Genomic DNA, 16,211 nt, shown 5'->3' with positions numbered 1-16,211 from the left:
GTCTATACAGAGTACATCATGAGAAATGCTGGACTGGAAGAAGCACAAGCTGGAATCAAGATTGCCGGGAGAAATATCAATAACCTCAGGTATGCAGATGACACCACCTTTATGGCAGAAAGTGAAAAGGAACTAAGGAGCCTCTTGATGAAAGTGAAAGAGGAGAGTGAAAAAGTTGGCTTAAAGCTCAACATTCAGAAAACGAAGATCATGGCATCTGTTCTGGTCCCATCACTTCATGGCAAATAGATGGGGAAACAGTGGAAACAGTGTCAGACTTTGTTTTTTGGGGCTCCAAAATCACTGCAGATGGTGATTTTAGCCATGAAATTAAAAGATGCTTACTCCTTGGAAGGAAAGTTATGACCCACCTAGATAGCATATTCAAAAGCAGAGACATTACTTTGCCAACAAAGATCCGTCTAGTCAAGGCTATGGTTTTTCCGGTGGTCATGTATGGATGTGAGAGTTGGACTGTGAAGAAAGCTGAGTGCCAAAGAATTGATGCTTTTGAACTGTGGTGTTGGAGAAGACTCTTGAGAGTCCCTTGGAGAGCAAGGAGATCCAACCAGTCCATTCTAAAGGAGATCAGTCCTGGGTGTTCATTGGAAGGACTGATGCTAAAGCTGAAACTCCAATACTTTGGCTACCTCATGCAAAGAATTGACTCACTGAAAACACCCTGATGCTGGGAGGGATTGGGGGCAGGAGGAGAAGGGGATGACAGAGGATGAGATGGCTGGATGGCATCACCAACTCGATGGACATGAGTTTGAGTGAACTCTGGGAGTTGGTGATGGACAGGGAGGCCTGGCGTGCTGCAATTCATGGGGTCTCAAAGAGTCGGACACGACTGAGCTTCTGAACTGAACTGAACCTCTTCAGAACCAGCTTTTATTGGTTAACATTATAATTTCCTTTATCTTCTCTTACACTGAAATCTCTTTTGTTTTCACTTTCAATTTTTTTCAACATTTTCTCAATTTCTGGAGGAATTTCTTGTTTAAATTAGACAAAAATATGCACTGAAGAAACACAGTCAGAACAAATGCACAAATGAAATAATATTTTACAGTGTATATACTACTCTCAATTTCCCCTAACCAGAGCAGTGTCTGTGATAAACTTCCTCCGTATGGTCACTGCATGAAATTTTCAAAATCTCATTGTCTATTGACTGTATTTAGAACAGAACTTGAGATTTTTCCTATACAATATGTTGCTTAAACAGTATTCTCAGTTTTGCATAATCCAAATATAATTTCCAGTATAAATATTGTCCCCCCTAAAAAAATAAAAATTAAAAAACCAGAGTGAAATATAGGCATTCCATGAATTTGAGTACCAAAAATCAACAGATATTTTACTGGGAAAATATTAACTTGGAAAACACTGGGTGGAGTAAGCTTGTACATTTAAAATGAACTTTCCTCTGCCCCCACCCACATCATATGCAACTCATCAACTTCCTTGAATTATAGGACCACTTCTTTCGTCTTCATTGTTTATTATGAATAATAAATGAAACTAGAGAATTTAGCAATTTAGGGGCTTTTGTGAGAGCAAATTCTTTGAAGAAAATAGGAGGGTCAGAGGAAATCTGAATTTTTAAGCAATGAATGGAACATGAAGAAGAAAAAATAACAACTATACAACATGCTTTTAGGAAATTTCAACTTATGCACACTGTAATCTCCCCAACAGGGAGAAAACTGCTAGAAAAAAGGGAGAGGTACTGAACACTGACTGTATGCCAGTGGTTGCTTAAAACATTCTATATATTATTATCTCCACTATTTTTCAGATGACTTAGATTCCAATAGCTCTATTTTTATGGACAAGAAAGATAAGAATTAGAGAGGTTAAGTAGATCAGGTGACACCTTATAAGTAGTAAGCATTACAAAAGTCCAAATTCATCTTTTTAAACCCCAAACACATGCACTTAGAACTAAACCCTGTGTACAGGGTTCACCAAATTACAGAGCAAAGGATAATCAGCCAGATTTCCCAGCAGAGGACTCTGAGTTGCTATGCCAGCATCCTCATCAGTAGGTACGAGCCTTTTAAACTCCCCCCAGGTATTTCAAGGAAATACTTGACATCAAAGAGAAGCTAATCCATTCACGCTCCATTGTCTTATACATTTTTTTTTTTTTGCCTTTTTTAAACTTTTCATTTTATACTGGAGTATAGCTGATTGATTAAGAATGTTGTGATAGTTTTAGGGGCACAGCAGAGTGACTCAGCCATACACATGGATCTGTTCTCCCCCAAAATTCCCCTTCCACCAAGGCTGCCACATCACATTGATACCAGACTTCCCCGTGCTATACAGTAGGTACCTGATGGTTATCCATTTGAAATTTGGCAATGTGTACACATCGACCTCAAACTCCCTTACACATATTTTTCAAGCAAAAGTTAATTGTCATGTTAAAACATAATTGTTTTATGACTCATATCTATAAATTACTTAAAACACATATGTGCATACACACACAAATTAAGACTTGGTCTCTGTCCTTATTATAATTAAAATTTTTATTAAATATCGGTCAATAACACAGAATATGATAGTGGCTGAATCTCCATACAGACATTTAAAAGAGGAATCTTGGTTGTCTTTTTCTTATTAAAATTCATTAAACAATTATTTTTCTCCATCATCATTTAGCAATTAACAAAATTGCCATCGAAATAAGCTTTTAAATATAACTTCTAAAGACTCAATAATAACCCCCTAATATTACTTTTGCTAATAAAGCTCTGGTTCTTATTTGACTGATTAGAATCACTAATTCCAGATTCAGTTCAATTGCATCTTCCTAAATATATATGTTTTGCCTCCTCTTGTCTTTTTCTATTTTAAGTCGTCCTTGATGGAATTATTGGCCTACGCCCATGAATATAGATGAAAAGTGTGCATGAACTAAAGTCACTTTCAGAAGTTTAGTGGATATAGCCACTGCCTGAATATCATTTATCCTTCATTTATCTGTGAAAGTTTCAGGTTAAGTGTTTTTGCAGTACCGAGACATTGAGAAACATTTCAAAGATACACACATACACACACGTTCTTCATGACAAATCAAAATTACTAAATTAAAGAGGTTTTCAATAAATAATAGATTGAATGATTACCATGTAATATAAAATAATTATATGCTTGTGATCTCTGCAAGAGAGAAAACTTTGCTAAAACATATGGTAGAAATATATTCTTAATAAAATGCAAATAATGGAGGCTCACACTCAAATGTCTATACCATCTAAGGAATACTGGTAAGGTGCTCAAAATATCAGATAATGTAAAATGATACAGTTTTTACTGAATACATGCCAAACAAGAGAATATTCCAAACATGAGACTAGGTAAATTATATAGGTGTTTGCATGTGTGTGTGCTAAGTCGCTTCAGTCATATCCAACTCTTTGTGACCCCATGGACTCTAGCCCACCAGGCTCCTCTGTCCATGGGATTCTCCAGACAAGAATACTACAGTGGGTTGCCATTCCCTTCTCCAGGGATCTTCCCAACCCAGGGATCAAACCTGCATCTCTTGTATCTCCTGCATTGGCAGATGGATTCTTCACCTTAGCACCACCTGGGAAGCCCATATAGATGACTACCTCTTTTTATTTTAAGAACTTAAGAAACAGGTTCTCTTTGAATAACAGATGAGGAATTTGGGTTTCAGAGAAGTTGTACAGCACATAGCTAGTAAGAAGAATGTCTGAAATTAGTACCTACTTCACTAGAACATGGTACCTACCCGTGCTTCCCCATTTAGCCTAGGGGTATATTTTGCTTCTGTTTAAATAAGAATAGAACTGAAATTCTTTGGAATTCACAAACTGGACCCCAAATAATGGAACCCAATTATATAAAAGTGCCCTACAGTATCTACTTCATCTCCTGTGCACTGGGATAGAATGAGTGGCTATCAAGCAATCAAAATGTGGCTAATCCAAATTGAGATGGGTTGTAGTTGTAAAATAAATACACATTGGATTTTAAAGGCTAAGTCTGAAAATAAGAATATAAAATACTTCATTATTATCTTACATAGCTTTTGTGTTAAAAATGATAATACTTGGGGCATATTGAGTTAATTCAGGGTTCAGTCGTGATTCAGGGTAGTTCAGTCCATAAAGAATCTGCCTGCATTGCAGGAGATCCAGGTTCAATTCCTGGGTTGGGAAGACCCCCTGGAGAAGGAAATGGCAAAATATATTCTAAAAATTAATTCTGCTTTTTCTAAACATAACTTCTAGCATATATAAATTACACAAGTAGCTTACATTAGTGGCTTGCATTATACTTCTGTTAAAAGTTCATGATATTGCTGAATTCTCTTGCACCAACTTTCATGAAGACTAATAAAAAGCAGTTTGGCTTCTTAAAAATTTGTCCAGGCCACTCCCCCAAATATGTTTAAACACATATATACACAACAGTATATATACTCTCTACTGGCACTTTATTATATCTAGCCTAATATTAGGTGATTTTTGAGATGGTTTTCCTATTCTCCCCTACCACAATGAGATATTCTTAAAAGCAGAGTCTCAATTTCTATTCACCAAAAATTTTAATAGAATATCTCCAATAGCATCAGGATATACAAAGAACTCTAGTGATATTAATCAGATCAGATCAGTCGCTCAGTCGTGTCCGACTCTTTGCGACCCCATGAATCGCAGCACGCCAGGCCTCCCTGTCCATCACCAACTCCCGGAGTTCTCCCAGACTCACGTCCGTTGAGTCAGTGATGCCATCTAGCCATCTCATCCTCTGTCGTCCCCTTCTCCTCCTGCCCCCAATCCCTCCCATCATCAGAGTCTTTTCCAATGAGTCAACTCTTCGCATGAGGTGGCCAAAGTACTGGAGCTTCAGCTTTAGCATCATTCCTTCCAAAGAAACCCCAGGGCTGATCTCCTTCAGAATGGTATGCACCCTTAATTTTATAATTAATATATAATCTATACCACTTTTTACATACTTTAAACTTTTCCTTTTGGAAGCCTTGTCATTTTTGTTTAAGAAACTTCATTCCAGATTTCACAGGTTTAAGAATTTAAAATTCCCGATGAGATTGGTTTGTTCCTCTGACATCCCACTTAGTAGTTGTTCATTGAAGTTTAAAGTGGTTCTACATAAAACTTTTGCTCTCTCGTTACTTGGATGCTATGAGATTACTTTTTATTATGATCAAACATTTACTATTTAAAAGGTCAGATCTGGACCAAAGCTAGTATAGCTGTCATCAGATTTGCTACAGAGAAAGAAGGTGAAGCTTTTCTCAAGAAGTAGATTATTCTGAGGTATCTGAAATGCTTTTACATTTCACTCTCGTTAGTATCTAGGTTTCCCTGATGGCTCAGCTGGTAAAGAATCCGCTTGCAATGTGGGAGACATGCTGCATTCGATCCCTGGTTTGGGAAGATCCCCTGGAGAAGGGAAAGGCTACCCACTCCAGTATTCTGGTCTGGAGAATTCCATGGACTGTATAGTCCATGGGATTGCAAAGAGTCGGACACAACTGACCAACTTTAACTTTCACTTGTTAGTATATATTTCCCTCAACACAATTTTGAAATGTTTGTTTTCCTCTGTACCATTCCATACTGTGCTGGAAACTTCAAGCAAACATCCTGACTTAATTATGTGTCAGTGGGGAAACAGTTATCTAGAAACATAATCTGTGAAATGAATGAGGAAGTCAAGGCAGAAATGGTACGGTTCCCCATTCTACCCACCATGTTAAGTCAGCACAAATAAATTAGTTCATTCTTCTTAAAGCACTTTTGTTTCTTATTTATAATATGTAATTTATATACAAAAGGAATGGCATTTTTATTTTCTTCTCCAAACTCATGGTTTAAATATTAATATATATCATGTTATCAATTGATAAAATTTGTTCTTTTGCTTTCTTAACACTATATACTGTATTTATTTTCATCTAATACCTCTAATATATTATAGGGATTAATGCTATTTAATATTTCCACATCTTATAACACTGCCAATTTATGTATTATATTGGACATCTATCAAGTCAACATTTTAATCTAATTATTAAGAAAAATTACCCAAATATTTTTAGGTGAATGGATGGACATAGTCAATCATCTAAATGACTGAAATATATAAATTCAACCATTCAAATGAATGAGTGAGTGAGTGTTAGTCGGTCAGTCATATCTGACTCTTTGCGACTCCATGGACTATATAACCCACCATGTCCATGGCTCCTCTGTCCATGGAATTCTCCAGGCAAGAATATTGGAGTGGGTTGCCATTCCCTTCAAATGAATAAAGTATTTGTCTAAAGAGAATAAAGTAGATAAAATAACCATACTAACATCTAATTAAAATGGAATAAATCTGTTCTTGAAATTCTTACATTTTATTAAGAGTGAATGATATTTATTTCAGATTGAAATCTGAATCAAACTGAAAACAAAGGAGCCTTATTTTATTGATCTAAGAAGATACTGACTAAACTAAGAACTCAGGAATTGGTAAATACACCAAAGCTTGGAGAGAAAATTCGAAGACAAGTTTATGAGTAAAGGCTTGAAAGATAAGATTTTAGATTCAAAAAGATTTTTCCTTATGAAAAGAATAATTTACTAGGTGTTTAGGTCACTTCTTTTCCATTTCCTTCCTTCCCACCTACCACTCTGTAAACACACAAACTAAATAAACCAAAATGTACCTGTCGGAAGAGGCACTGCGAGTTCTTCTTTCATGGAGTGATGGGAAGATAGACAGTTCTTTGTAAGCACAATGTCATCCAGTGCTATATCACCACGGTGGCCCTTCCCAACTCGGCCTTCAAATTTGAGTTGGAAGTCCTCATCACCAGACAGGGCTAGCTCTTTCCGCTGCCAGAAATTGCCTTGTTCTACAGTGAGGTTAAGCAGGACCTTCGTTTGGTTTGAGACTGATACCTGGATCAAGGTGAGTGCTCCAATGCCATGTCCATACATGTGATAATGAAAAATTATCTGCAACCAAAAATAGAAATATTATAAATGATTAGTACAGTTAATTTCATCTTATTTTCAATTATATCATGCTGTCCTCTCTTTTCTTAACAGATTCTGGAAGAAAAAATAGGTCTGTATGTTCTATTGCTTAGTGAATACTCTGTCAGTGAACGAAGTTAGTCTAGCCTTAAATCATATGCTGCAAAACATGGAATGTAGTACAATAAGGACCAAGCAGGAATTTAGTTGAAAAAATGAGTGGCGTTTACTTCCTTTTTGTGACTTATAAAAGTAGGATTCCTCCACAAACTCTTAAAATCTGCTGTCAAAGGGATACAAATATCATTAAAAAGTGTTATATTATATAGAAAGACTTTTCATGATTAAGAAACATCAGGTACTAAAGAAAATAATTTCCATCTCATGAAACTTAAATCATTTTCTTCAAAACAGCAGAGTACTTGATTGCTTATTCCACCACATTCTTAAACTTGAAACACATTTTCAGTTCTTCAAGGTCCTCAGGGCTCTACTATACATAGCAAAACCACCAGAATAGCAATTTCTAAATTTTACTTGAAATGTTTCAGGAGAGTAGACTTGAGTTTTACCCCCAAGTAAAAATTAATATGAGTATTTCCAAGGATTAACATTTCAATATTTCAAATATGGAGTTTACCAGATTTTTGGTGATTAAAACACTGGTGGAGAAAGTTAGGGGAAATTCTAAAAAAGAGAAGAGTATGAGTTAGGAACAGTAGGGACTCAGAGTTTTTAAGCTTTGGGCTTGTCATTTTTAGGAGTGGGGGAAAACTAATGGGGGGTGATCTTCATGCAGGAAAATAACATTTTAGAAACACTGGCACTCATGGATATTATAGTCTAGAGAAGGGAAATGAATGTGTTTAAAGGGTAAAGAATGTGATTAAACAATATACATAATGCATACTTTCAAACAGCATCAAGAGGTAAGCTCTGTGAAGTCAATCTATGCAAATTTCCTAGCTGATGAATAATACCCAAACTTCAGCTACTACTCTATGATCCAAAAATGTTTATCCTATTGATTAACCCATTAATGTAGGAAAACATGAACTCTGTGACCACTGTGGCTTGTTCTGGGAGGACTGGTCAAACCTCAGTGGCACAAAGTGTCTGACTGGGGTTGACATATATGCACCAACGACACCATGTATAAAATAGGTAACTAACGAGAACCTACTGTGCAGCCCAGGGAACTCTACCCAATGCTCTGTATGACCTAAATAGGAAGAAAATCAAAAAAAGGAGGGGATCTACGTATATGTGGAGCTGATTCCAGGGGGCTCCCCTGGTGGCTCAGTGGTAAACAAATCCACCTGCCAATTCAGGAGACATGGTTTCAATCCCTGGGTCGCAAAGATCCTCTGGGGAAAGAAATGGCAATCCACTCCGATATTTTTGACTGAGAAATCTCATGAAGAGGAGCCATGGGGCTGCAAAAGAGTCTGACATGACTTAGCAACTAAATAACAACAGAGCTGATTCACTTTGCTGTACAGCAGAAAACTAACACAATAATGTTAAGCAACTATATTCCATTAAAAATTAATTTTAAAAAAGGGTCTGAGGCCAGCTTCTTGAGCAGTGTCAAAAGGCAAGAAAGGAAACTATCCAACAGGCAATAGCACACATCTGTCTGGAGCCCCTGCAGTCATACACATGGTCTTCCCAGTATCCTGCCTTGTTCTGTCTTATTTGAACAGAAAGCATAAAGTGTATGTTTTATGCCACACAAACACTTCTGTATCTTCTTGAGGCCATTTTCTGAATGATACCATTGGGTTAACATGCAAACAAACATCTAAACACAAGCACTCCATTTCTACAGAGAATACTTGATGACAGTGTAACCTAATCACAGGGCAACATGAGCAAATAAAAATCTGTCAAGTACTGAATTCTTTTAAGGAGGCATCTTCACCAGAATTTCAGTTACTCTCTACACTCATCAATCTATGTCTGCATACTTCTCTGTATTCCACCCATCCCTCAATAGGGAGAAAATTCTCCAATTTGATTTTTTTCTGCCTGAAGGTATTCCACAAGGTCAAGTGACAGAAAGGATTTTCATGAAAGTTTAGGAGGTCATTTCTGCTCACTTGATAAACAAATTTTTTATATCTGAGAGTCCCAATCATTTCCAGCATGACTTTTCCTTACTACTTTGTATACAATCTATATCATAAATATTCATAAAATGAACTATTCATCATTAATTTTTTGACATTTCTCCTAGGCATACTTCATTATTCTCACACAGATGTTTAAACAGTGGGAACTATAGTTCTGGGACCAGGCAAAAATAGAGATAAATGAAACCCTTGGTTACTACAGTATGAAAAAAAGAATCTATTGAACATTCTTAGAGGAAGTCTAAATAGAAAAGCTAAGAAGTCTTCTTTCTGTTGTCTTCCAAATTACTCGATACTTTCTTGAAAATAAAACCCCAGAAAACCGGGTTTGTACATGTTTTGTCTGTATCTATAAATCTGTATATTCACAGATATTCTGAAATGAGAAAATCAGTTCTAGTCTTGGAAAGTTAATTAAAAATTAAACATGCAGTATATAAAATTTCAGTTTGACTTCTTTGCCTCTCTAAAACTCAATGTTTGCCAAACTAATTAAAGTTTAATTGTGTATTTTTTCATTACATCCATTCTGGACTGCTGAGTTATGTCTCTCAAACTTTGATCATGTCACTTTCTTGCAGAAAATCTATCAAATGTGCCTAAAGAGAGAAGAGAGATATTATTCTGAGTGTTAAACTATGAAATCAACTTAAGCTGAGACAGAAAAGCTCCTAAGACAAGCTAAAGGTTTAACATGACTGGGGCAGTGGTAGGATATGAAGGCTGGTCAGTATAAAACAGGAACAAACATCTGTAGTAACTACAGGTTCAGCTGGAAAGCTCATGACCGAAGATTTAACATGCCTCCTTCTGGAGTTAGGGCTCTCTGTGTTGTGGAAAGAAATATACAAGAATATGACAATCTGAAGATAATAAAGATTTAAATCATGCCTCCCAGTTTGATTCTTTGATCAGCTAGCAACTTTCTGGATATAATTTGTTTTCTTTACAGTGTTCAGACATTGAGGAATATACCAGTCCAAATACATGTGTTCACAGCTATGGAGACTGTATTTTTTGTCATAAATATAAAGGGCACATTTATTCACACACTAACTTCTTATAAAAAGATGCCATGAAGTCATTTCTGAGTGCTTAATTTATATGTAAAGCTAAATTTAGCTCCCAGCCTAGCTGGCTCAAATCCCCTGGGGAATAAAACAGACAATCACACAAATAATAAAGGAAAGTGAAGGACCTTCCAAATGCATAGTCATCATATGAAGATCCAAACAACTCTACTTATATTTTTAACACTCTATAAACATTTTCTTCAAATTTCCACAGGATAATGGCCAAACCATTTTTTCCTAATCTAGAAATTCTACATTTTAAAGTGTCAACTTCAGTCTTTAATTTTCCATGAAGATGTCCAACCATTTCATCATGGTGTCAACTGTGACTAATATTAGTTCTTGGAAATATTTAACTATTTTACACTATGTCTTGCTGTTTATTTCTCTTCCTTATGATGAAATTCCCATAATTCCAATGAATGCCAAGTTCCCTGAGTGGACACAACAAATATTTCACTTTGTTCTAGGTGGTTCAGACAGTAAAGAATCTGCCTGCAATGCAGAGACACATGTTCAGTCCCTGGGTTGCGAAGATCCCCTGGAGAAGGAAACGGCAACCCAATCCAGTATTCTTGCCTGGAGAATTCCATGGACAGAGGAGTCTGGTGGGTTACAGTCCACGGGGTTGCAAAGAGTTGGACACAACTGAGTGACTAACACTTTCTTTCACTTTCACCCATAGTTACGGATAATAACCATGACATTTTTCCAGTGGATTCCAAGATTCTCTGTCTATGGAACTTATCCATAGGATAAATTCTTCCAACAGTTCTAACAAATCTTCCCTTTCATCTTCACTTTCTGCCGCTCACAAAATTCCAAGTTGAGTGCATTCAAAGTCACTTTTTGGTCTGGTTCTGGCCATTCTGTTTTCTGTTTTTGACTCTATCAGAAGTTGCTTATAACATTTCTGTTTTAATTTTTTCTCCATACCTTACAGTTTTTGCTTCTCCAGCTTATGACTGGACTTGAAATTCTGGCTGCCCTCATGGGCTGCTGAGGGAACAAGCTCTTTATAAAGATGTAATGGCCAGATGAATTTCCCAAGGTGTGGTCAGCCGCTGGCTCTGTGCCTGTAGCAGGGACATTGCTTGCCTTCAGATTCCAGTCAAAGTCATCATCCTGCTCCTGCTCCCAGGAACAAAGATCAAACTCAAAGTCACAGCGTCCCCTGGAGGCACCTGGAAAACATTTTCCAATTTATGGTGGAGAGAAAAAGGAAATCAGCCGATAAAGCATGCAATCCAAAATCACATTTTATAAAGCACTCTCATGTCTAGGGACCTTTGAACTTGCTCCTCTCTCTGCCAGGATTCCTTCCCAAATGTCCACATAACTTTCCCACTCATTTCTATCAGATCTGTATTTGAATATCACCTTGTCAGTGGATCCTTATTTACTGGTGTATCTAAAATCTCCTATACTCAACTCTCTCCTGCTTCAGTTCTTTATTTTTATTGTTGGCACTTTCCTAATATATCATATCTTTACCTATTTATTTTATTTTTTTGGTCTTCCCTCACTCTTCACTCATCAGAATGCATGTTTCATGAAGGAGAGAATTTGCTCAGTTTTATTCATTGTTATTTTCCCAGTGCCTGGCAAAAAACTGCTTAATTTGCTGAATAAATAAATGAAGTTTAAAAAGAGAAAAAAAAATTATAGTAATCTTATGTAAGCTTTTATAAAGAGAATGAATAAACAACAAGGTCCTATTGTATAGCATGAGGATTATATTCAATATTATATGATAAACTATAATGGCAAAGAAATACAAAAAATAATGTGTATATATATATATATATGTATAAACTGAATCACTTTGCTGTACAGCAGTAATTGACACAACATTGTAAATCAACTATACTTCAATTGAAAAATACCAAAAAAATTACAGTAATCCTGCTACATCATGCAATATTCAAAACCTACCAATATTATCCTTACAGAAATATTAAAATAGAATATTTTAGTTTGTTACACACAGATACATAACAAGCTAATGACTTACATAAGTTTATTCCTTCACCAATCTGGTCCCAGGGTCAAAATGCATGGGAAAATGTTAGTATTATACACCTTTTCTCCTCCAAACCCCTATTTGATCAAAGTAACTTATTTCTTCTCTCTTCTCCTCTTTGCTTCTCAGCTCTTGGTAGGGAATTTAGGAAGTTCATTATTTTTCAACACAGTTTGGCATGGGAAATACTGCCTGAAGCAAAAATTACTAATCATCATAATTATTTTTTTAATGTATACTCATTTCAGAGGTAATAAAATTGTGAAATGAAAAAGTAAGGTTAAAACTGCAATGATTTATTATAATAAGTCACAGAAACTAAATCTGTTATTTAATACCAACTATCTCTCAGGTATTCTAAAAATATTTATTATTAACATTGCTTAAGTTTTTCTTTCATTTCCAGAACAGTAAAAATTATTGAGTTCAACTATGTCCGTATTGGTTTTCTGCCTGCCAAATCTATGCATCTCTGACAGTTGCTGTTCTTCAGTCACTCTCATGTCCAACTTTTCCATGACCCCATGGGCTGCAGCACTCCTGCCTTGATTTCTATTTTCTTCTTTTTAAAAATAAGGCTATCCTTTTTTTTTTCTTCTTCTTCTTCTTTTTTTGCTTTTTTCTGGTTGCCCTAGAGTCTACATTATACATTTGCAACTAATCCAAGACAACTTTTAAATAACAGTATACTACTTCAAGGGTGGTGTGAATAGCTTATAAGAACAAAATAACCCTAATTCTCATTTTCATTCCTTGTATTACTGCTGTCATTAATTTCACAAAGATAAGCACATGTATTGGAAGAGGAAAGGCAACCCACTCCAGTATTCTTGCCTGGGCAATCCCATGGACAGAGGAGCCTGGAGGGCTACAGTCCATGGGATCACAAATAATAAGACATGACTTCGTGATTAAACAACAAAGTATATGTATATATATACACACACATACATATATATAGATATACACAAGAAATACATAAGCATATGTAATACATTGTTGCTTTTTATTATTTTGAACAAACTATCTGTTATAAGAAAAAAATGTTTTTTATTTTACCTTCACTTATTGCTCCTCTGATACTCCTTTCTTTATATAGCTCTGAATTTCAGATCATTTTTTTCTCTCAAAAAGTTAGTTTAACATTTCTTGCAAGGCAAGTCTGCTAGCAACAGATGCTCTTATTGTTTGTCTGAGAAAGTCTATAGCTTCCTCATATTTAAAGGATAAATTCACAGGGTACAGAACTCTACATCAGTTTTTTTTTTTCCTTACAACACTTTAAATGTCATTCCACTTTCTTCTATCTTGCATTGTTTCTGCAGAGAAGTTGGATGTAATTTTTACCTTTATTTGTGTATAAGTAAGGTATTTTTCCCTCTGACTTCCTTCAGAAATTTTACTTTACCGTTGACTTTCTGTAATGTTAAAAGTTAAGCCCACATGTAGATTTTTTTGGGCATTTATCCAGAATCATATTTCCTGAGCTTCCTGTATCTGTGATTTTTATGTGCCATAGGTTTGGCAAAATTCTCAGTCATTATTGCTTCAAACATTTCTTCTGCTCCTTTCTTTCCTCTCCCTTAGATATTCCTATCAGTCACATCTTTGATAGTTGTCCCATAGTCCCCCAATATTCTGTTCTGTTTTTCTCAGTCTTCATTCGTTTGCTTTTCAGTTTTGGAGACTTCTGTTAATATACCCTCTAGCTCAGATCTCTCTCCTTAGCCGCATTCAGGCTACTATTCAGTTAATCAAGACACTATTTCTGTTACAGTGTTTTTAATCGAAATCATTTCTTTTTGGTTCTTTATTAGGATTACATCTGTTCTTCTTGCATGCTGTTTTACCTACCAGAGGCCTTAGAATATAAATCATAATTGTTTTAAATTCTTAGTCTGATAATTCCAACATCCCTGTCATGTCTAGTTGTGATGCTTGTTCTGTTTCTTCAGATTCTATTTTTGCCTTGTAGAATGCCTTGTAATTTTTTCTTGATAGCCAGACATGATGTACCAGGTAAAAGGAACTGTTGTAAGTAGGCCTTGAGATTCTCTGGTGGTTGAGATGTAGAGTCTGCCTGCAATGCGGGAGACCTGGGTTCGATCCCTCTGTCAGGAAGATCCCCTGGAGAAGGAAATGGCAACCCACTCCTGTGTTCTTGCCTGGAAAATCCCACGGGCAGAGGAGCCTGTCAGGCTACAGTCCGTGGGCTTGCAAAGAGTCAGATACGACTGAGCGACTTCACTTTCACAGAAGTAGGCCTTTAGCAATGTGGTGGTGAGTATGGGGGGAGGGAGAGTGTTCTATGGTCTTATACTTGGGTCTCTTTTAGTGAACCCATGCCTCAGGACTGAACTTCACAAGTGTTCTCAGGATTTCTTCCCCCCTCACTTCTTAGGTGAAACAGGATTCCTAGAGGAAGCTAGCATTATTTCCCCTCCTCCTATAAGTTAAGCTCTGATAACACCCTAGCAATACAGGCTCTGGTTAACTAATAATAGCTTCCCCCAATGACAGGATTTGTGAGGAAGAATTGAGTGCTTTGGTGAATTTCAGAATGGTTCCTTTATCCCTCCTCCTGCTGGAAGAAGGAGGGGATTCTTTTTTCTCCAATATTTAACATGGGAACCTGGTTGAACTTCTGGAGATAAATCTCACAGTACTGGGTGGGGGAGGGGGGTTGGAACATGCCTTATGGCTGTGTTCCCCTATAGTTTTTAACACTCAGGCTTGGCCACATTGAGCCTTCAGAAACTCATCAATATCACTCAGGTTTTCCTATCCTAGAAACTGATTTCTGAAGTGGCTACTGCTTGCAAGTCTCTACTCTGATAAATTCTGACCCTCTGTACAGACTGCCTATCTTTCCAATCTTGAGGACAGCCTTTGTGCTATGTCCTCTCCTCTCTTACGGATGCAAGTGAAGTGAAGTGATACTGTCACCCTGCTTATTTAACTTATATGCAGAGTACATCATGAGAAACACTGGGCTAGATGAAGCACAAGCTGGAATCAAGGTTGCTGGGAGAAATATCAATAACCTCATACATGCAGATGACACCACCCTTATGGCAGAAAGTGAAGAAGAACTTAGGAGCCTCTTGATGAAAGTGAGAGTTTAAAAAATTGGCTTAAAACTCAACATTCAGAAAAGTAAGATCATGGCATCTGGCCCAATCACTTCATGGCAAATAGATGGGGAAACAGTGGAAACAGCAGCTGACTTTATTTTCTGGGGCTCCAAAATCACTGCAGATGGTGACTGCAGCCATGAAATTAAAAGACGTGTGCTCCTTAGAAGAAAAGTTATGACCAACACAGACAGCATATTAAAAAGCAGAGACATTACTTTGCCAACAAAGGTCCGTCTAGTCAAAGCTATGGTTTTTCCAGTAGTTGTATACAGATGTGAGAGTTGGACTATAAAGAAAGCTGAATGCTGAAGAATTGATGCTTTTGAACCGTGGTGTTGGAGAAGACTCTTCAGAATCCCTTGGACTGCAAGGAGATCCAACCAGTCCATCCTAAAGGAAATCAGTCCTGAATATTCATTGGAAGGACTGATTTGAAGCTAAAACTCCAATACTTTGGCCATCTGATGTGAAGAACTGACTCATTTGAAAGACCCTGATGCTGGGAAAGATTGAAGGCAGGAGGAAAGGGGGACAGCAGAGGTTGAGATGGTTGGATGGCATCACCGACTTAATTGACATGAGCTTGAGTAAACTGTAGGAGATGGTGATGGACAGGGAGGCCTGGCGTGCTGCAGTCCATGGGGTCACAAAAAGTCAGACATGACTGAGTGACTGACCTAAAGTGAAGTGAAAGTTGCTCAGTCGTGTCCCACTCTTTGCAACACCATGGACTATACAGTCCATAGAATTCTCCAGACCAAAATACTAGAGTGGGTAGCCTTTCCCTTCGCCAGGGGATCTTC

The 16,211-nt window shown here is 36.9% G+C and overlaps 1 protein-coding gene across 1 annotated transcript in view; it reads right to left on the bottom strand.

Annotated features, from left to right (window-relative positions):
* The window catches only part of MALRD1 (MAM and LDL receptor class A domain containing 1), a 559,293-nt gene that overhangs the window by 310,583 nt on the left and 232,499 nt on the right, over positions 1-16,211 (bottom strand). The window contains exons 25-26 of the mRNA XM_010859895.1: positions 11,185-11,432; positions 6,728-7,019 (exon numbers count right to left, since the gene is read on the bottom strand). Coding sequence (XP_010858197.1) covers positions 6,728-7,019; positions 11,185-11,432 — 540 coding nt within the window. The remainder of the gene's footprint in view (positions 1-6,727; positions 7,020-11,184; positions 11,433-16,211) is intronic.

This window comes from Bison bison, unplaced genomic scaffold (genome assembly GCF_000754665.1).
Source record: "Bison bison bison isolate TAMUID 2011002044 unplaced genomic scaffold, Bison_UMD1.0 scf7180017864461, whole genome shotgun sequence".
Lineage (NCBI taxonomy): Eukaryota > Metazoa > Chordata > Mammalia > Artiodactyla > Bovidae > Bison > Bison bison.
This window is presented reverse-complemented; position numbering and strand designations above follow the sequence as displayed.